General features: G+C 37.9%; 1 protein-coding gene across 1 annotated transcript in view; it reads left to right on the forward strand.

Moving 5' to 3' along the window:
- The window catches only part of ABCA12 (ATP binding cassette subfamily A member 12), a 221,857-nt gene that overhangs the window by 159,604 nt on the left and 39,328 nt on the right, over positions 1–22,925 (forward strand). The window contains exons 27-38 of the mRNA XM_017893499.1: positions 1,708–1,854; positions 2,775–2,961; positions 5,888–6,106; positions 7,357–7,553; positions 9,014–9,174; positions 10,566–10,802; positions 11,146–11,296; positions 13,863–14,115; positions 15,036–15,122; positions 15,875–15,968; positions 19,505–19,632; positions 21,122–21,209. Coding sequence (XP_017748988.1) covers positions 1,708–1,854; positions 2,775–2,961; positions 5,888–6,106; positions 7,357–7,553; positions 9,014–9,174; positions 10,566–10,802; positions 11,146–11,296; positions 13,863–14,115; positions 15,036–15,122; positions 15,875–15,968; positions 19,505–19,632; positions 21,122–21,209 — 1,949 coding nt within the window. The remainder of the gene's footprint in view (positions 1–1,707; positions 1,855–2,774; positions 2,962–5,887; positions 6,107–7,356; positions 7,554–9,013; positions 9,175–10,565; positions 10,803–11,145; positions 11,297–13,862; positions 14,116–15,035; positions 15,123–15,874; positions 15,969–19,504; positions 19,633–21,121; positions 21,210–22,925) is intronic.

A 22,925-nucleotide genomic window follows, 5' to 3' on the forward strand; every position in this document is an offset into this window, starting at 1 on the left:
TTTTTGAGATGGAGTCTCCCTCTGTTGCCCAGGCTGGAGTGCAGTGATGTGATCTTGGCTCACTGCAACCTCCACATCCTGGATTTAAGTGATTCTCCTGCCTCAGCCTCCCAAGTGGCTGGGATTATAGGCATGTGCCACCACGCCCAGCTAATTTTTGTATTTTTAATAGAGCTGGGGTTTCACCATGTTAGCCAGGCTGTTCTTGAGCTCCTGATCTCAAGTGATCTGCCCACCTTGGCCTCCCAAAGTGCTGGGATTACAGGCATGAGCCACCATGCCTGGCCTTTAATTTTTTTTTTAATTAAAAAAAAATCTTATTTGCCATATATAATCTCCAAAAAGAAATACTCAAATCCCAAAGCTAACAAAAAATTTTCAGGATGAGATAATATACTGCTAAATTTCCTCTCAGATATTCCTTTAAAAGATGGAGTGAATTAAGAAGCTTAGAATAGTGTCAAATCAATCCAGTCTCTCTAAATAGGAGTGTGAGATATTATAAGGGAAAAACCAAATCTCCTAATTCTAAGGAGAATTTACTAGATTCTAAAGGAAGAAGACCTTCTAGGTCTCAGTCATCCTTTCTAACATGCTTAGATAGTTTTCCATTTAGCCCTACTTATATTTATGTATTTTTTGATGTTATAAATGAATAAAAGAACATGATTTCATTTATGTAAGATCTTTGTGAAAGACGAATAGATAGAGACAGAAGGCAGATCAGTGATTGCGTGGGATGTGGGGTGGGAGCAGGGATTATCTGCAAATGGGCATGGGACACATTTTTTGAGTTATAGAAATGTTCTAATATTGAATTGCACAACTTCATACATTAACTAAAACTTATCTACCTGTACACTTACAATAGGAAGACAAGTAGGCCAACAGCATGCATTGTTATGAGAGAAATGATATGAAATTATATGACTAATAGTTTTAATTATGTTTTTCTAAATGGCAAAATTATCCTTTCAGTCATGGATGAATATGTCTATACATGTCTGTTTAGACCCTTATGGGGATTAAACTGTGGCATTTTCTGGGTTGGAAACCCAGAATCTGGATCTGAACTAGTCTTAACACTGTAAAATCACAACTTGTAGCATTTATTTCATAGATATACAGTGGCTTTTTCCATTACAATAAGTGTACAGTTAGATAAGTTTTAGTAAATGTAAATGAAGCTGCTTAAAAACTAACGAGCAAAAAAGTCATCTTTTTTTTGCTTTACTTTGGAAACTGAGACCACCTTTTAGTTTTATATAGTGTCAAAAAATAAGGCTGGGCGCGGTGGCTCACGCCTGTAATCCCAGCACTTTGGGAGGAGGGTGGATCACAAGGTAAGGAGCTCAAGACCAGCCTGGCCAAGATGGTGAAACCCCATCTCTACTAAAAATACAAAAAAAAAACAAAAAACAACAAAAAAAATTAGCTGGGCATGGTGGCACGCATCTGTAATCCCAGCTACTCCAGAGGCTGAGGCAGAGAATTCCTTAAACCTGGAGGGGTGTATGTTGCAGTGAGCCGAGATCACGCCACTGTACTCCAGCCTGGTTGACAGAGTAAGACTCCGTCTCAAATAAATAAATAAACAAATAAATGAAACTACTTCCTAAACCATACATAGGATCTACTGTTTCGTTTCTGATGTTTAATGTTAACAGTCAACTAAAACTCACTTTTCCTGATACATTTTTATTCCAGGGACATATGGTATGGCAGCTCCCTGGTATTTTCCAATCCTTCCTTCTTATTGGAAGGAGCGATTTGGGTGTGCAGAGGTGAAGCCTGAGAAGAGCAATGGCCTCATGTTTACTAACATCATGATGCAGAACACCAACCCATCTGCCAGTAAGACAAGTCAGTCAACAGCATGCCTTGTTATGAGAGAAATGATAAGAAATTACATGACTAGTAGTTTCAATTATTTTTTTCTAAATGGCAAAATTATCATCCTTTTAGTCATGATGAAAATGTCTACACATGTGTCTTTGGACTCCTATGGGGATTAAGTTATGGCTTTTCTGGGCTCATTAGCTCAGTTGGTTAGCATATGGCGCTAATTAGGCCAAGATTGCAGATCCCTCTGTGGTCCAGTTAGACTCACACAGAGAAAATTTTGTTCCTTGGCCACAATCTGCACCCCTAACTCCAGCCATCTGTCACCAATCATAAGAAGTAACCAAGTAACAAGTATCAGTAATTTAGCATAACCCATCCCAAATACTGGAAAAATAGTTCAAAGCTTATGTCTTCCTGATGCTAGGTGAGTCATGTCATCTTTATAGTGAGTACGGGCCACATAAGTGGTCCTTTTGTGATTCCTGAAGCAGGTGTAGATAGTTATTAATGATCTGGACTCTATAAGCCGCAGATCTGAACTAGTCTTATCACTCTAAAATCACAACTTGTAGGCATCATTTATTCCATAATTTGGTATCATCCTGCCCAACCAGGGGACCAAGCCTTAGATATATCTTTTGACTATTTGATATTTGTTGAATAAAGGAGAATTTGTAATTATAATACCATATTCTGGGACTGCTTTTTCCAACAAAGTTGAGTGATATAAACCTTGGTTCTCCACTCTTATTCATTCTGTAACCAAGTGAGGAGGCTGAAGACTATAATAAATCATTTGTTTCTGGAATTTTTATTTTACTTAGAGGGTTATACTTTTATAGTCTTCAATTTTTAATAAAGATAAAGTCTAACTCTAGCTGCATTACCTTACTTGTGAGTTTACAACTCTTCCATTGATTTCTCTCCAGGTCCTGAATACATGTTTTCCTCCAACATCGAGCCTGAACCTAAAGATCTCACAGTTGGGGTTGCCCTGCATGGGGTCACAAAGATCTATGGCTCAAAAGTTGCTGTTGATAACCTCAATCTGAACTTTTATGAAGGGCATATTACTTCATTGCTGGGGCCCAATGGAGCTGGGAAAACTACTACCATGTACGCTAACTTTTTGACACTTATTGCCATAGAAGCATATTACAATAAAAACAGGTTTTTAAAAAATAAACTAACCTACATTTATAAAAAACGAAGTTATTACATTTCCCAGATGGAAGAAGATGGCTCAACTTGTATGCTATAGAATGGAGTCAAAATCAAAGATTCTAATACTTAACAAAATTTTAATTCAGAGCCAATTTTGTAAAATGGGGAGTTTCCAATAAAAATAAATATTCTTGGCACCTCTTAGACAATAGGAAATTCTACAACATTGAGTTCATATTCTTAGGTAGAGACTATTGGTTGGGGCTCATTAGTAACTGATCTCTTTTTTTCTTTTTGAGATGGAGTCTCGCTCTGTCACCCAGGCTGGAGTACAGTGGCGCGAGCTCGGCTCTCTGCAAGCTCTGCCTCCTGGGTTCAGCTGTCTGCAAGCTCTGCCTCCTGGGTTCACGCCATTCTCCTGCTCAGCCTCCCGAGTAGCTGGGACTGCAGGTGCCTGCCACCACGCCCGGCTAATTTTTTGTACTTTTAGTAGACACAGGGTTTCACTGTGTCAGCCAGGATGGTCTTGATCTCCTGACCTCGTGATCTGCCCATCTTGGCCTCCCAAAGTGCAGTAACTGATCTCTTAAAGGGAGTATCTGCTTTCTGGTTCATCCCTGGTCTCTACCAAGTTTCACTGCTTCATACACCCACCCTGTTTCATTTATTTGCGTTTCTAGCCTGGTGTATAGATAAGTGTGAAATTGCACATCCTGATATAGACACACTTAGCCTCAGTTGCTCCTTCACAGGAAACCTTTGCCTTGACTCATAAAGAAACAAAGGAACCACCAGCTATCAGAGAGAAGTCAAAAAGGCCAGGAGCAGAACATAAGCTGTTCTTTCTCACTCCTCACCTATGTAGCATTTTCCTGTGTCAGAATGGAGAAGAGATTCAACTGTTTTTAAAGTGACATTCTTTTGAATTGTTTTTTATGTGATTTGCTCCAATGCTCCACATTCACTTAGTTGCTGAGTCAGCTCTAAGATGCTGTTGGTGCTCTAGCCCTTGTTTGAGAAAAAGGATCAGTTGCTGCATATCTTACTTAGTATCATCATGAATCAGCTCAGTGACTGCGAAAACACTGGAATTAATTTTTTTTTTTTTTTGTAAATAAAAGGGGACAAAGGAAGGTCATGAAATGAGTGAGCATATAGCCTCTGCTATTTGCATGGCCTGTTTAAAGTCAAAGTTGGCTTTCTAGGGAGAATACAATGACAAAAAGGCCATTTTTTTTTAACTTTTATTTTAAGTTCAGGGGCACAAGTGCAGGTTTGTTACACAGGTAAACTTATATAATGAGGGTTTATTTTACATATTATTTCATCACTCAGGTATTAAGCCTAGTACCCATTACTTATTTTTCCTGATCCTCTCCTTCCTTCCACCCACCACCCTCCGAAAGCCCCACTGTGTGGTGTTACCTTCTATGTGTCCACGTAGTCTCATCATTTAGTTCCCACTTATACGTAAGAACATATTTGTATTTGGTTTTCTGTTCCTGTGTTAATTTGCTAAAGATAATGGTCTCCAGCTCCATTCATGTATCTAATAGGCAATAAGAGGCTAATGAAGAAAAGGAACAGAGAAGGCTCTTGAAGAGGCTATAATTTTAGCTGAGAATGCCCCCATTTTATTGTTCTAAATAGAAATCTTTAATATAAAGTATGTTATTTGTATTTCAATGTTCATATGTGAAAACTGCATATTCCGTTGTTCATAATTTAATCCAGAAGTCTGCAATGCAAGGCACTGATTAGGTCACTGAGACAAAGTACTTAGAAAACAGGACCTTTCTCTGACCTCATGGAGCTCACACTGTAGTGGAGGAGATGGGTATTAAATAATTGCCCAATTTACTAACTATCTGAAAGATGATGGGGAATTATCCAGGTGAGAATATTCTAATCACAGTGTAGAGAAAAGGACTGGAGATGAACAAAGAGCATGTGGGAAGCAGAGTTAGGAGCTTAGAGTGATGGGCTAGGCAGATGATGATGATGATGGTCCCATGAGGATAGCTGTGAAAACGGTGAGATGGGCCTGTAGTTAGGAGATTAAGATAGGAGGAGAGTGCAAAAATGACTTACGGATTCCAGTCTCATGCAACCAGTATATGAATTTATCACATGGTGAAAGAGGCAAGATCAATGAGGGTGTGGCTTTTAGGGTAAAGATCATGAGCTCAGTTTTAAACATATTGAGTTGAAGGACCCTGTAAGAAATCTCACAGAGAAGTGGTATTGTCTGATAGATATATAGAGCAATCCTGGAGCCTGAATAATGAGGTCTGGCCTACAGATGTAACTTTGAGACATGCCAACTTGTAGATGCTAAGAGATGTCAGGAAAGTGCATGGGTTTGCTCAAGGAGTGAGAATGTACTTGAAATTTAAAAGCCCAGTCGTGGCCAGGCGCAGTAATCCCAGCACTTTGGGAGGCCAAAGCGGGTGGGGCACGAGGTCAGGAGATCAAGGCCATCCTGGCTAACACAGTGAAACCTCGTCTCTACTAAAAATACAAAAAATTAGCCGGGCATGGTGGTACACGCCTGTAGTCCCAGCTACTCAGGAGGCTGAGGCCGGAGAATGGTGTGAACCCAGGAGGCAGAGGTTGCAGTGAGCTGAGATCGCCTGATCGTTTTTGTCATTGTTACCACTACCACCACCACCATCATGTAGCATTTATGTAATACTCTGAATTATTAAAACTTAAAAGTAATTTTCTTATTTCCATTAAATACCATTTTATTTCATAGTTTGCCCTTGCCTGAGAAAATACACTGTATTTTTTCTTTCTAACACCTGAGATATAGTTAGTCCTAATATCTAGCTTCAATGCTTGGCTTATACCTAATTTATCATTTCTTCATTTCCAGTTCCATGTTAACCGGGCTGTTTGGGGCCTCAGCAGGCACCATTTTTGTATATGGAAAAGATATCAAAACAGACCTACACACGGTACGGAAGAACATGGGCGTCTGTATGCAGCATGACGTCTTGTTCAGTTACCTCACTACTAAGGAGCACCTTCTCCTATATGGTTCCATCAAAGTTCCTCACTGGACTAAAAAGCAGCTCCATGAGGAAGTAAAAAGGCAAGTTAAGGCAGGAATGAGAACCTAAGTTGCTAACTCCTCTCAAAGACCCATAGCTTGGTTGGTAAATCTCTGGAAATGATACCAATAGGAAATGTTTTCTCACAAAATAATTACTTTTTAGTTTTTCTACTTCTTTAATATTGCAAACATTTAAGGTCATTATCCTTATCGGCCAATTATTACACTGAAATTGTTTAACTCTCTTCATCTCTGGCTCCTATATTGCCCTGAATCCTTTGCTTCTAATCTCCATGGCTACTACACTGGTCCAAGCCTCCTAAGTGGATTCTTGGATTTCACTCTCTTGTGAAATCTGTTCTTCAAAGAGCAGCCAGGGTGATCTTTTTCAACTGCAGATCAGACTATGTCACTCCTGGATTTAAATCGTCCAATGGCTTCCTTCCACGCTCAGTATAATACTCAATAACATCCTTATCAAGGCTTACGAGCCTTATCAAGCCTTATCAAGGCTTACGAGGTCCTTAACAAGCCTTATCAAGGCTTACAAGGCCCTAAGTGACGTGCCTCCATTCTCACTTCTGATTTCATGTCCTTCCACTCACCTCCACATTCACTCTGCTCTAGGCACACTGGACTAGCTACACACGTGACTATCCAAGGCCTGCTCCAGCCTCAGGGCTTTTTACTTTCTCTTCCCTCTACTTACAGCACCCCCCCACCCAGGTGGCCATTTGACTTATTCGTGGTCAAATGACCACTTTCCTGGTCTCTGCCGAAATGTCACCGTTTCTGAGATAACTGCCATATATAAAACTGATGCCTAAAATAGCATGTCCCAGCCACTCCTTATCTTATATTCTGTTTTATTTTTTTAGTTGCACTTATCACCACCAAAACTCACTTGAGAATATATTTACTGACTGGATTTTCCTATATCCCTCCCAATACACACACTTACTAGAACATAATCTCCTTATGAGTAGAAATTTTATCTGTTCACTGCTTTTCCCAAGTCTGTAAAACACAGCCTGGCACAAAATAGGCAGGCACTCTCTAGATATTTGTCAAAGGAATGAATTACGTATTCCTTTGTTTTTTTTTTTTTCTGTACCTCCAATCAGGTGATAAATAATAGAAAACTATATTATGAGTCCTCAAGAGTTTATTGTACCTTACTGAGCACATAATAGTTATTTAGTGAATACATATCTATTAGGGTTATTGTATGTTTCCAGTACTCAAATAATATATCTGTAAAAAATAACCATCATACATTATTTTTGAAGGACTTTAAAAGATACTGGACTATATAGCCATCGTCATAAGAGAGTTGGAACGCTGTCAGGAGGAATGAAGAGGAAGTTATCTATTTCCATAGCTCTCATTGGTGGATCAAGGGTAGTAATTTTGGATGAACCATCTACTGGAGTTGACCCATGTTCTCGCCGAAGTATATGGGATGTTATATCCAAGAACAAAACAGGTATGAGTATTTTCTCAGAACTTCTCCACCCAGCAGTCATACCTCTGCCCTCTGGCATATACAAAAGCAAACTGAGGCTGGGTGCAGTGGCTTACACCTATAATCCCAGCACTTTGGGAGGCCAAGACAGGAGGATTGCTTTGAGACCAGCCTGGGTAACACAGTGAGACCCTGTCTGTACAAATAATAATAATAATAAAAACAGCTGGCTGTGGTGGTTGGCATGTGGAGTCCTAGGCAGTCAGGAGGCTGAGGTTGGAGAATCACTACTTGAACCCAGCAGGTCAAGGCTGCAGTAAGCTATGATCAAGTCATTGCACTCCAGCCTGGATGACAGAGTGAGATACTGTCTCAGAACAAACAAACAAACAAAAAACAGCAAATTGATGACTTTTCTGTTTATGATATCTTTAAAAAAATTTTTAAATTTATTTGTATAGATACATAATGCTTGTACATATTTATCAGGTATAATATCTTTTAAAAGTCTAAGATTGGCTCTTTCTTTTCCGAAGATTTTTCTCCCAGATAACTTTCTGGGTCAATTAGTTAATATCTATGTACTGCCCGCTGTCGGTTGAGCATTTAACTGGCCTTTTTGAGAGCATATAAATCCAATAGAAGTTTCAAAGTTTAATGCTTAGAGGAGCTAAGAATCTAATTAGAGATATCAAACATACACAAATGAAAATAAACTGAAAACAGACTAAATAAGTGCTAACAGGATGTGAAGTAATGGAGTAATCAGAGTGGAGTGGAATAATCAGAGAGGAATATTCAAAAAGTCTTAAATTATTGCTTTTTCATAATGAAGAAAAGGGAAAAGAGGGAGAGAAACAATGCAAAATGAACCCACGGGAGCAAAATTCTAATAGACTGCGAAGAATTGCCAATGCCCACATGACAAATGGTGAACATTTAGTCATTCAGCATAATAAAGGATTATTTGCTGTTTATTTGTATTAAAAAATGCCTCCAAATATTTAAGAATACCCTTCTGAATTTTTCTTTTTTTTTGAGATGGACTCTCATCTATTGCCCAGGCTGGAGTGCAGTGGTGTGATCTCAGCTCACTGTAACCTCCACCTCCCGGGTTCAAGAGATTCTCCTGCCTCAGCCTCCCAAGTAGCTGGGATTATAGGTGTCTGCCACCACACCCGGCTAATTGTAGATGGGGTTTCACCATGTTGGCCAGGCTGGTTTCGAACTCCTGACCCCAAGTGATCTGCTCGCCTCAACCTCCCAGATTGCTGGGATTAGAGGCGTGACCCAGTGAGCCTGGCCCTGAATTTTTCTTGCATCATTTTGGAAGCTCTTTGAGATCAGTCAGTTTTTCAGTTACCTCATAAAATGTGACTCTTCTCCTCAGATGTCACAGGATTTACTCTGGCCAACTCTGTGTCTCTTGGGAACTGTACTTTCATGTTTCATTCTCTGTTGTTCTTGTCTGTGTTTTCAAGCCAGAACAATCATTCTGTCGACGCACCACTTGGATGAGGCTGAAGTGCTGAGTGACCGCATCGCCTTCCTGGAGCAGGGTGGGCTTCGGTGCTGTGGGTCCCCATTTTACCTCAAGGAAGCCTTTGGCGATGGGTATCACCTCACGCTCACCAAGAAGAAGGTGGGAATGGGAGAAAATATACCTTACTATGGCGTCATAAATTAAGTTTTATATAAAATAGAAGCAGAGTCTCTCCAACTTTATTCATTGCTAAAATTCATTAGTATACTAGCTTAGTGCTTCTCAAATTTGAGTGAGCATCAAAATCCTGGAGGTCTTGGCTAAAACCCAGAGTTCTGGCCCCACCCCAAGAGTGTTTGATCCTGTAGGTCTAGGATGGGAGTCCAGAATGTACTATATTTCTATTGAGTTCCCAGGTGATGCTGATGTCGCTGGTCTGGGGACTGCACGTTTAGAACCAATGTGCTGGATAAAAAAATGATTGACATCTTAAGGTTACTGATGGAGAATCAGGCTTTTAGTTCTCCTAACATTTCAACCTAGAAAGCCAAAAATTCAATTTTCTGCTTTATCAAAAGCAAATAAAAAGAATATGAAGTCCTGGGTTCACTTTCTGATTAGCACTCCTCAAGTGGCAGTGCAGGGACTGTAACTTACACAGGTCAACGGTATCTTTACATCTTTTGGAGAACAAAAATGCTCACCACCTAACAGAACATATGATTTAAAAATACTGTGCAAGATGTATATGCTATTAGGAAGTTTTCAACTACCTCCATTTATTTTATATCTAATCCTCCTGATGTGACTTAAAAGATATAATAAGATGTTACACTATTAATAGTTATACTGTTAATTATTATACTCATTAATTTAGAAATTTATGTATTAGGTACATTATGCCTTATGATATCCAAGCACTGTCCCAGGCACTGGTGACACAGCAGTGAACTGGTACTATGAAAAGTCTCTGGCCTCTTAAAGAGTTTATATTCTGATGGAGTGTGAGGAATTCAGATGATACAATCAATTAAGTAAATTATTTCATATATTAGCAATTAGTACATCACTTAGTATCTTTATTTCTATGCTATGGATAGAAATAAAGCAGGGAATGCTGAGTGGGGCAATATTTAAGTAGGGTAATAAGAGAAGAGGTTCTTTGATAAAGTGATAGTTGAGCCGAGAGTTGGAGGTGGTGAGAGAATGGGACATATCGTTATCTGGAGGCATAGGACCACCAGTTGCAAGGACCCTGAGGAGGGGATGTGCCTGAACCCTAAGCCCTCTAGCAACAGAAAAGAAACCATTGTTGCTAGAGTAGAGCAAATGAGAGGGAGGGGGTTAGAGAAGGGACAGGATGACGTGGGAGAATGGGGCCAGCAGAATAGGGACCCAAGTGGCAAAGGGGTCTCTAGAGCAGTGATGTATGATCTGACTCAGGTGTGGAGTGGCCTAAAAGAGCTCATCACCTCACCCTCTGATTAGGGCCCTGGGGCACTATAGTGTAAAGACAGGAGAGTGTTTTAATTCCTACTTTTCTCTCTTAGAGTCCAAATTTAAATGCAAATGCAGTATGTGACACCATGGCTGTGACAGCAATGATCCAATCACATCTCCCCGAAGCCTACCTCAAGGAGGATATTGGGGGAGAGCTGGTTTATGTGCTGCCTCCGTTCAGCACCAAAGTCTCAGGGGCCTACCTGGCACTCCTACGGGCACTCGACAATGGCATGGGTGACCTCAACATCGGGTGCTACGGCATTTCAGATACCACCGTGGAGGAGGTATACCTCAACATTTCTTTTTTTTCTTCAAGCTGATATAACTTGCTGTTCCCTTCGAATAAATATGTGCCATTTTTTCTAAAAAAATATTTTAAAATAAATATTTCACAAAATTAGAAAAGCTTAACATTTTTTCAATACTATTCTTATGTAAGACTGAGACTAAAATGTTGCCCCAGCTAGACAGCATGTATCTTTTACATACAGAAATATTCACTTGAAGTCAGATGGGAAAAATTTGTCTCAATAAATGTGATAAAAGTTCAAAATCAAGGGTAAGCTTAGAAATGAGAAAAGATATGCACTTTTCATGTTAATGAAGTGATCTGGCTTCTCTTTCTAGGTCTTTCTGAACTTGACCAAAGAGTCACATAAAAGTAGTGCTATGAGTCTTGAGCACTTAACGCAAAAGAAAATTGGGAATTCCAATGCCAATGGCATCTCAACTCCTGATGATTTATCTGTGAGCAGCAGCAATTTCACAGACAGAGATGGTATGAATCTAATGTGGATATTTTGTTTAATTCTAATAGATGACATAAATGAGAAAATCAGAGACAGACTTTGATTTTAAAATTCAACTCTGAAGTTTCATTCTAAATTCAAAAAAACACTAAGGAAATTTAAGCCTCCTTTTTTAAGATATAAAATATTCATTAAACCAAATCGAATCCTCTATTTCAAAAGTACTTGGAAGAATGTGAAAGAACTCCCTTGATGGTGTGGTCATGAGTATTCCACCTACCCACCAGAAATTGTTTTCAAGATGTCACTTCTACAATTTCAATTCATGCTCAGCAAGTTAAAATTCTTCTTGTAATTGGGGCTAACAATGGACAAGATTACCATGTAAAGTAGTTCACTCCTTGTTATTAGACATGTTGAAGTAGAGACAATAGTCATAAAAAAAAGTAAAAAAAAAAAAAAGGGAGTTGCCACTCTTTATGGTACCCTCACTGGAAAACATGTCTAACCTACCTGAATCTGAGTCTTTCAGGTGCTGAGAAACTGCTTTTGGGGAGAGTTTCTGAGTTAATTAATTTGGCTAAGAGTCTATAATAGTAGATTTCCTCCCCCAATCCTTAACATAGGATATGCTTAAAAAATCATTTTGCTTGACACGACTTTGAGGGATTGGGCTCTTTTGAAAATAACTTTTATTGTCTCTTCTCTTTCTGACAGTTAATTTATACCTCTGGAAACACCATTTACTTAAGGAATCATAGAGTAAAATGATATATAAATCATGGAGTAGTCATTTCAACAGTTTTTGCTTACAGAAAAAAATCTCAAGGAACAGAACTTTTAATTAAACATTTGCCTGGCTCTCAAAGTCAGGAAAGATAATCTCTGATGTTTGTATAATTCTGGAACTAGAGGCTAATTTGCCCTCTGTCATATTTCTCATTTCTTTTCTTTTATAATTGTGGCCTCCATGGCATTGAGGACTTTGATTAGAAAGTGGTCATCTGCTGCAGCAAGCAAAGGCTAAGTATGTGCCTCTGCATGTGTCTTATAATTTGAAACTATTCTTCAGTCCAAATGTTCCCTTCATTGACATTATCTTTTAGAAAGCACATTTATTCCATTTGATACACCTGTAAGTCATCCACATGTAATTTCTCAAGAAACAGAAAAGCATACTAATTAACTGAAAATATTCAGCTCCTTCTACAATTCCCTTTTGCAGAGATATGAGTTTGCATTTAAACTTGTTCACTCTGTTTAATTGGAATTCATTTTAAATTAAGCAGCTTTGTATTTTTTTCTTATCAGCTAAATGAAGATCATGATTTTTGTGCTCCATAATTTCTGATGGAAAACTTAAAATATACACAGAGTTGATGAATACCATCATCTTATCACCTATGAAGGCGTGCGTGGTGGCAGGCTTTTGGAGAGAATGCTATATTTGAACCTGTGTTTAGAGGGAGCAGCTGAAATTATTAGCCATAGAGCTCTATTGAGGAAGCAATGGTTTATGGCCTCTATAGCTGCTCTGCCGTGGAATTTTTCTCAGCACCAGAAAAGCATTTCGAAGTATGGGGAGGGCAGATATTTTTTCTAATGAGTTCTTTTTTTTAATAACTCTAGTGGCAAAAATGGAGTTTTGAAAGGCCGTATAATCATTCCAAATTTCTAAAGAGAATGTAATAAATATGTGGTTGAACTAGAATTGTACTCTGGAAGAGAGGATTTCCCTTTTCCTACTCTTAGTGTGAATTAATTGGACCTCATGTTAGAATCAGAGCCAATTAGACTTACAGTCACTAAGTTACTCACAGTAGGAACAAATTGTTAGATTAGGTTGGTGTTTGAGTTTGTATTTGTATTTGTCTCACATGAATTTAGTCTCTTCATAGAGACCATCTCTTGGGTATTAGTAATATATACTGAGTCTGCGTTGAGACTTTAGAGTTTGAGGACAATGATCCTTTATGAAATTCTAGATATCTAACTTTGACATGTAAAATTACTATGCCTATGACTAATAATATTTTGTGTATAGTGAATTAGAATTTTCAAATCACTTTACACATAGTTCTGTATGAGATGGACATTATAGTTTTCCGTTTTCCCAATGGAAGGTCCAAGGCTAAAGCTGATAAATGAAATTGCTGAACCTCAAATCCAAATCATTTTTTTTTTTTTTTGAGACGGAGTCTTGCTCTGCCACCCAGGCTGGAATGCAGTGGCCGGCTCTCAGCTCACTGCAAGCTCCGCCTCCCGGGTTCACGCCATTCTCCTGCCTCAGCCTCCCGAGTAGCTGGGACTACAGGCGCCCGCCTCGTCGCCCGGCTAGTGTTTTGTATTTTAGTAGAGACGGGGTTTCACCGTGTTAGCCAGGATGGTCTCGATCTCCTGACCTCGTGATCCGCCCGTCTCGGCCTCCCAAAGTGCTGGGATTACAGGCTTGAGCCACCGTGCCCGGCCTAAATCCAAATCTTTAAAAGCTCTTCCCACCACACTGTATTATACCATTTATCTATAGTTTCTGAAGTTACTTTATTCCTTATCAAGATTTCCCAGAACCATATCCAATCTCTTTTTCTTAATCAGACAAAATCCTGACAAGAGGAGAGAGGCTGGATGGCTTTGGACTGTTGCTGAAGAAGATCATGGCTATACTCTTCAAGAGGTTCCACCACACCCGCAGGAACTGGAAAGGTCTCATTGCTCAGGTTATCCTCCCCATCGTCTTTGTGACCACTGCCATGGGCCTTGGCACACTGAGAAATTCCAGCAACAGTTATCCAGAGATTCAGATCTCCCCCTCTCTTTATGGTACCTCCGAACAGACAGCCTTCTATGGGTAAGTTTCTTTCTGTTAACTAAAAGAACGTTTCCAAAATGCTGCCAGGAGTGTGGTTGTACCTGAATGAATGCCATGAGATGCTGGAGAATAAAGTACTTAGAAGCCACGGTACCTGATTCTGCTAAAGGAATGAACAGTTGGATTGATTGCAGTATGTTACTTCTATTGTCAACAAATAGTTTTTTCAGTTTTTGCATTCATCTAAAACTAAAGTTATAGTAGATACTTATTTTTAATGACTAGACTTTAATCAAGAAAGCCAGGTTAGGTGTGGCTTCCCAATCTGTTGTAATATACAGCAAATAACTTTTTATTGGTCTCACAAATATTAAATAGCAAGATCAGAATCCTATATAATATAATGTCACATATACAATAGGTGATCACTGATGCATGTGACAATTAGGTGAATAAGAAGGCAGCCGAATAGAGACACGTGCATTTTCCTGTGATACCTTTCTTTCTTTTCCTGAGACTGTGTCTTTTTTTAGATTTCTTAGATTAAGAAAACAGTCCTAGGCTGAGTGCAGTGGCTCATGCCTGTAATCCTAGCACTTTGGGAGGCCAAGGTGGGCAGATTACTTGAGCTGCAGAATTTGAGACTAGCCTGCCAACGTGGCAAAACCCCGTCTCTACTACAAATACAAAAATTAGCCAGGCCTGGTGTCGCTCACCTGCAATATCAGCAATTCGGGTGTTTGAGGTACAAGCATTGCTTGAATCCGGGAGGCTGAGGTTGCACTGAGTCGTGTGATGGCACCACCGCACTCCAGCCTGGGAAACACAGCAAGACTCTGTCTCAAAAAAGAAAAAGAAAACCGTTCTATATATACCACATTTCATTTCTTCAAGCATGATTTTAATATGGGAGACTAGTAGAAAAATCATGAATTTTTTTCTGTCCTTTCATATTGCAGGAATTATCACCCAAGCACAGAAGCACTTGTCTCGGCAATGTGGGACTTCCCTGGAGTTGACAACATGTGTCTGAACACCAGTGATCTGTAAGTGGTTCTTGCTCTTCTATTTTGTGCTGTTTTCAACATTCCAGTTTGAGTGTGTTCATGTGTACGTGGGCGTGTGTGTCTGTTGTTTGCCTGGAAGAAAGCTGTACCCTGATAGAAATCCCTGTTTAACAGATTTTTGTCTATCTCCTTTAGTTCATTTCTTAGTTATCCTATGCTATACCAACAAATATTAGATGTCTCATGATTTGTACAACTCTCTTGTATTTTCATTTAATAGTCACAACCTTGTGGATTATTAGTCCCATTTTACAGATAAAGAACGAGGTTCACAGAGACTAAGATACTTATCTAGCTGAGATTCCAGCTCTCATTTGCACTATACAGTGTTGCTTATTCTAATGTCTAAGATAGTATTAATACATAACTCATGTAAACTTGACCTTGGTGTATTATTATGCTAAAGTGTCCTCTTCCTGTCAGAAGAGAGGATGAAAAGAGCAAAGAGAATAAAGGAGAGAAAAAGCCCCATCCTGACACAGTAAGACAATTCAATAAGCACTGGTCTCAATACTATATAATCAATAAATGATTTCCCTTGTCCCCCATCACAAAATGTCAAATCCTTTGGAAATGGTGGGGCAATGTACATTGAAGTTATGAAAAATCAGGAAATTGTATCTGTGACTACACACATGAACTTAATACCAAATACTTGTTTACATGCTCATATGTAAATGTGAGAACACATATACATACACATCTCACAGCAATATCATTTAAACTTGCAGACGGTGTTTAAAGAAAGACAGTCTGGAAAAATGGAACACCAGTGGAGAACCCATCACTAATTTTGGTGTTTGCTCCTGCTCAGAAAATGTCCAGGTAAGATGGAATTCAGTTTCAGTGAAATGGGACAATACGGGAATAAATATCGAAGCTCGAAAGATCTATCTAGGTTACCAAAGAATCGGTAAAAGTTCATTTTATGGAAGCTAGCAGCTCAGAAATATGGATCTGGGCAACTCAAAAATATTGACTTTGAACATCAGCTTACTGTTTTAAATCCATCACAGGACCAATTTTCAGGTAATTCTATGATGGTCTTTGTGGAAACCAACCGAAAATGAATTTTTGGTCTCACTTTAGAACTAAGTAGAAGGCTCCATGTTTCACATGGAAAAAAAAAATGCGACCATAACTGGCATATTTGGAATATAGCAAGACTGCCACTGTAGTGGTCAGCTTGGAACTCAATAATGTATAAGTCTAGAACAGAACTCCATATGTCTCTAAGCAACACCTCCAGGCTTCAGGAAAAAAAATCATTTCCTGAAAAAAACAGGAAAAAATTATTCATCACTTACTCCATCTGTATTCCATAGATGCAGACCTTAGTTTTCTAAGTCTATCAGTTCACCACACTTTCACGAGAACCAGATTCACTAGAGAAGTTCAAAATTGTCAAAGAAAAAAGTCACTATTAGTTTCTACTAGTTAGTATATTGCCAACTAAATTTCTTGCAATATTTTCTTCAGAGTGACATACGGTTATACACTGAAGTGTCTTGGTATAATATTTTATAATGAAAATATCTTCAGTGAATGCAACCCATTTTGGTGTTCTTATGCAAAATAGTTACTAACAGTAGGAGTTGGGACCCAATAAGAATCTTTTGGAATCCCTGCATATTTAAAAATTAGTCTTGGCCAGGTGTGATGGCTCAAGCCTGTAATCCCAGCACATTGGGAGGCTGAGGCTAGTGGATTGCTTGAGCTCAGGAGTTCAAGATCAGCCTGCGCAACATGGTGAAACCCCATCTCTACCAAAAATACAAAAAGTAAAATAAAATTTGCTGGGCATAGTGGCATGCATCTGTGGTCCCAGCTACCCAGGAGGCTGAGGTGGGAGGATGGCTTGAGCCTTGGGAGTTCAAGGCTGTACCACTGCACTCCAGCCTGGGTGGAAAAAAAATTAGTCTTTAACTCAGTATTAAAAGTTTTAAAATCCTTTATCTCATTTAGCTAACTTCAGAAGTTCTTTATGTATTTCTTTAGTTCACAGTAAAAGTTACCTAACTTAATATGTAAAGTTGAAATCTGTATAGTTTTTATTAATCTAAAAAACCTAGGCCAGGTGCAGTGGCTCATGCCTGTAATCCCAGTACTTTGGGAGGTGGGAGAATTGCCTGAGCCCAGGAGTTCGAGACCAGCCTGGGCAACATAGTGAGACCTCATCTTTACAAAAAATTTAAAAAGTAGCTGGGTGTAGTGGTGTGCACCTGTAGTCCCAGCTACTTGGTGGGGCTGAAGTGGGAGGATGGCTTGAGCCCATGAAGTCAATGCTGCAGTGCTGTGATTGCACCATAGCACTCCAGCCTGGATGACAGAGAGAGTCCCTGTCTCAAAATAAAAAAAGTAAATTAAAAATCCAGTAGATCTTCAATTTTTTCCAACCAATTTTGTCATTTAATTAACACCCCTAAATCTATTTCCAACTATTTAATAATAATGAGGTCACTTTGCATAATTGATGCTCTGTATACCAGACGTACAATATGAGTAAACTACTAAGTTTTTTGAGAGGGAAAAAAATTATACTGCATATACATCAAAAGATTAAGAGAGTAAAAAGGAAATCTGCAGAGTAGAGAATGATATTCACAATATACAACAAAGGACTCATATCCAGAATAAATGTGTATATAAAGAACTGCAAATCAATGAGAAAAAGATAAATAAGACAACAGAAAAATTAGCAACAAACATGAGACACTGTACAAAGAGCATATCCAAATGGCCAACAAATATATAAAAAGGTAGTCATCAGGGAAATACAAATTTAAGCCACAACGCAATACCACTCCACACTCACCAGAATGGCTGAAATGAAGAAGAGGAAAAACTCTAAGTGTTAACAAAAATATGCAGCAGCCAGAACTCTCATACTCTGCTCTAGGAATTTAATTTTGTGCAAACAGTTTTTAAAACTACTTGGCAATATATCCTAATGCTAAAAATGTGCATACCTGTGGGACCTGCAATTCCACTCTTACTATACCCATCAGAAATGTGAATAATGCCCACTAACAGAATAGGTAATGTCAAATACAATATATTTCCACAGTAGTATATGAACAAAATGAGAATGATTGATCTACCACTATACATAACATATGGAAGATTCTCATAATAATAATGAGTGAAAACAGACACAAGAAAACACATTTATACTATTCCATTAATATGAAATATAAAAATAGGCAACGCTAATCTTTGTTTGTTACTTTGGGAGTGATAATGATTTGAAGGGAGTGTGATGAGGGGGCTTCTGGGGTAGTGATCCTGTTCTGTATCTTGTTTGTTGGTGACTGGTTCCACAGGTGTGTCAGTTTGTCAAAATTCATCAGGCAGTACAGATAATACATGTGCATTTCTCTATGTATAGTATAATTTAAAAATTACACTGAATACATAAGAGTATTCTCTTTTAATTATTTGTGAAAGCAGGGTCATTCTGGAATGCGATCTTCATGTTAATATAACTTGATAAAAGATAAAATCCAGCACTGATTTTTTAGAGCAAGCTGGAACTTTATGTTCTTGAGATATACATACAGGTGGCACTATAAAAAAGTGCTAGACTTTTCCCAAACTAAACTTCATTGCAAGGAAGCATGAGAAGCTACACTGAAAATTAAGTTATCAGGAAGTGCAGAAAGTTACAAGCATAAATATAAATGGTTAAACTAAGCTCTAAACAAATATACTTGATAATGTAAGTACCCACAAGGGAAAGTAATCAGGGTACACAGGAACCCTCCACTAGCTTTGTGACTTTTCTGTAAATCTAAAATAATTCCAAACTAAAAGTTTATATATATAAAACTAATATATATATACACGCACACATATACATATATAATATTAACTAATATACGTATAACAAAGCTCTGACTCTTACGTTACATACCTAAAACTAATGTATCATAAACTTTTCATCCACTGCTATCAATCCTTGAAAAGTGTTATATTTTCAATTTGTGGCCAACATTTTATTCCTTCCCCAAGAATTATTGAGGAAATTTTATCATCTTAATGTTTAACATTATTGTCCAAACATATTAAGCCTCAGCACAGTGAAGGAAATATCACACATTTGTTAACTTGTGTTCTTTCAGGCCTTTAAGTGAGTCCTAAACATGGGGATTTGCTCTACATGACTAATAACTATTTGTTCTAATTTCTTGCATAGGTGAGATGACTTCTTTTGCAAAACTCTTTAGAGTCAAAGGACAGTCTTATCACACTCTGCCAGTTGCAGTAATAGACAAATCATGAGGCTGAAGCTCCTTGACATTGTCTATTTAACTTGCACAGCATTGGCCAGAAAAAAATTCATTTTTAACTTCATTTTCCAGGAATGTCCTAAATTTAACTATTCCCCACCTCACAGAAGAACTTACTCATCCCAAGTAATTTATAACCTCACTGGGCAACGAATGGAAAATTATCTTATATCAACTGCAAACGAGTTTGTCCAAAAAAGGTAAAATACTCTGTTTATAACATATTTAATTGCTTTCTAATTTTAATGGTAGCTGCCTTCTAAACTAGAGACAATAAATATAAATTTCTATTGTTTACATTTTACATGGTTAAATTCTCAGTTTTATTTAAACAACCTTATATATTGAAATGTAACTAATGACTCTAAATTAAGATTTATTTGAGCAAACTGAAAACCATTGGTTATTTTAGGCCTCAAAAATGTAATGTTAAATGTGTACATTTGTTTTTCCTTGAAGTCAAAGAGAAGTTATTGACTGGCTTATACCAACTTGGAGAGGTTTAAGGCATGACTTTTGATGACAACTGGCCTCAGTTCCAATATGAATATCTCAAAACTTAAGAGTGTGATATCTGCATATGGACAAAATGTGTTGTTCATGTGTAGCAAGGAAATGGACTTGTACTTAAGCCACCTAAGCATTTATCATAGACACAAAGTTGGTAGGCCTTCAATTGCTGCCATTTTCTTATTTCTTTCATCTCTTCCCTCCTTTGTTTCTCAATATATATCCATGATTAATATTCATTGTAAAAAATAATTAGAAACTACAGATAAGCAAAAAGAAGAAAAAAATTTTATTTCTCCACACAGATATAAGCACTATTGATATTTTGGTGTATATCCTTCCAGAAGTTTCCTTGTCACAGATATACATGTAAATATTTTAACAAAGTGGGTTTTATTGTAAACCAACTATCTTAAAATCTGCCTTTAAAAAAAGTGAATGACATACTATGATGTTATTTGCATGTCAAAAATATACAGCTCTATAGCATTACATTTAGGATGATAGTCACAAGATTATTCTAGTGTGATTGCACCACTATTTATTTTATCTGACCTTAATTTGGTAGGCCAAATTAAGTACTTTGGTAAATAACCAAATTTGGTAAATTAACCTATTCTTAAAATTACTACTTGCATTTAAAAAATCAACTTTTCATTTTATACCATGAATTGACAAGCAGTTAAATAGACTCAACTTGCCCTCAAATATTCAGGAAAAAAAAGTATAATATCTGGAGACAATATAGGGGAAAATTTGTTATATAGAAGAAATTGAGCCATTTGAAAAACGATATGAACTGATATTATATCACTTCAGTATTATCTAAAAGGAATATTTGAGTACTAAAATATTAAGATATTTGAGATGGTGCATGGGTCAGTTAAGATGGAGAACTTGATTACATTATATGTCACTCATTTTCAGGATGACTACTATACGTATGCAATTGTTTAGAAGGACTTATTGCCTCTAGTTATAATGTACACTTGAGACTGAAATATGATACAAAGAATTGATAAAAATGTAAAATATTTGTCAGGCAGTATTAATTTTATATTGTAAATGTGTTCCTAACAGAAAAAAATGTTGAACTCCTCGTTAAGTATTTTAGATCTATTTCAGAAGATTTTCTCCACTAAACCAAAGATACATTTTTATTTTTATTACTCTCTGTAGATATGGAGGTTGGAGTTTTGGGCTGCCTTTGACAAAAGACCTTCGTTTTGATATAACAGGAGTCCCTGCCAATAGAACACTTGCCAAGGTAAATTTTGATCTTTTTTCTGGAATGTCATACAAATGAGAAGGTGAAATTGATATGTTTAAGCATTTTCATGAGGTGAAAACAAAACATGGGTACAATCGATTTGGCATTGTGCATAACCCAGGGCACAGTGGTTCCAATTCTGTGTATGTGCCGTAGGGAAACATGTACACATTAGCATCAGGACACATGTGTATACATAGTAGCATTTCTCATAATGGCCAAAAACGCAACCCAAAATGCCCACATGCAGAATATAGAAATAAACTGTTTCATACTCATTCAATAAAACTTGCAGCAATGGACATGAAAGAACTCAGCTCCATATAACAAGGAAGTTAAATCTCCCAAACCTTATCAATAAGGAAAAGAAAAGACAAAAAGGAATACATTGACTATGATTACATTTACTGTAAACTTTGAGAGTTTATAGGCAAAACTCAACCATTTGTTTAGGGGAAAGGGAGGGTGTTATGATTTGGAAGGACATGGAGGGTCAGGGAAAAGGCGTTCTGGAGGCTGGCAATTCTTATTTCTCAACCTGTGTGATGATTTAAGGGATGTGCTTCCTTCAGAGGTAACACTATATGTTTATGACTTTCACTTTTCAATAGTATATATATGTCATAACTGTTTAGAGAATGAAAATGTGTGTTGTTTAGCCTTGCTTTTTAAAGAACCTGGAAACTTAACCGAATTTAATGGAGATAAATAATTCTGCTCACTTATTTTTCCTTTTAGATTATACCTAAAATGAGGTAGAGTCACGGGATTAAAGGCATATTCTTACCTATGTGATCAATGGTAGTCATAGGGATTTAAAACTGTCTTCACATATTTCTCATCTGGTAGTAAGAGACATACACAGTCTTTGGGAAAGTGCGGAAACTAATGTCCATTTCGTGACTATTATGTGCCAACCACTAGTATCATCTTTTACACAAACTACCTAATTTTCTCCTCACAGCATCCCTGTGTGATAAATATTACTGAGCCTATTTTAGCCGATTTTTACAGTAAATCATATAGAAAGTAAAATAGTGGTGCTGGGGATTTCAGTGCCTTCCTTTTCTTCCTCTCTTCTCTCTCTGTCCACACACAGAGTAAATATTTTTGCATAAACATGGGAATTTCTAATATAAAATCATTTCTCTCCAAATCAACTTTGCCATTTTGAATTATTAATTCGGTTTCTTGAATTGAGGTTCACTAGTATATTAAATCTGTTTTTGACATAGAATGTAAATAAAATCACACCCCGTTTTGTAGGTTATAATTCAGAATCAAAAATTAGTGGAGGAAGCCGGGTGCGGTGGCTCACGCCTGTAATCCCAGCACCTTGGGAGGCCGAGGCGGCGGATCATGAGGTCAGGAGAGATCGAGACCATCCTGGCTAACATGGCGAAACCCCGTCTCTACTAAAAATACAAATACCAAAAAAAAAAAAAAAAAAAAAAAAAAAAAAAAAGCCGGACGCAGTGGCGGGCGCCTGTAGTCCCAGCTACTCTGGAGGCTGTGCAGGGAGAATGGCGTGAACCCAGGAGGCGGAGCTTGCAGTGAGCCGAGATCGCGCCACTTCACTCAAGCCTGGGCGACAGGCTTTATTTATTTATATATATATAAATAAATAAAGCCTGTCGCCCAGGCTTGAGTGAAGTGGCGCGATCTCGGCTCACTGCAAGCTCCGCCTCCTGGGTTCACGCCATTCTCCCTGCA

The sequence above is a fragment of the Rhinopithecus bieti genome, unplaced genomic scaffold (genome assembly GCF_001698545.2).
Source record: "Rhinopithecus bieti isolate Rb0 unplaced genomic scaffold, ASM169854v2 scaffold_23918, whole genome shotgun sequence".
NCBI lineage: Eukaryota > Metazoa > Chordata > Mammalia > Primates > Cercopithecidae > Rhinopithecus > Rhinopithecus bieti.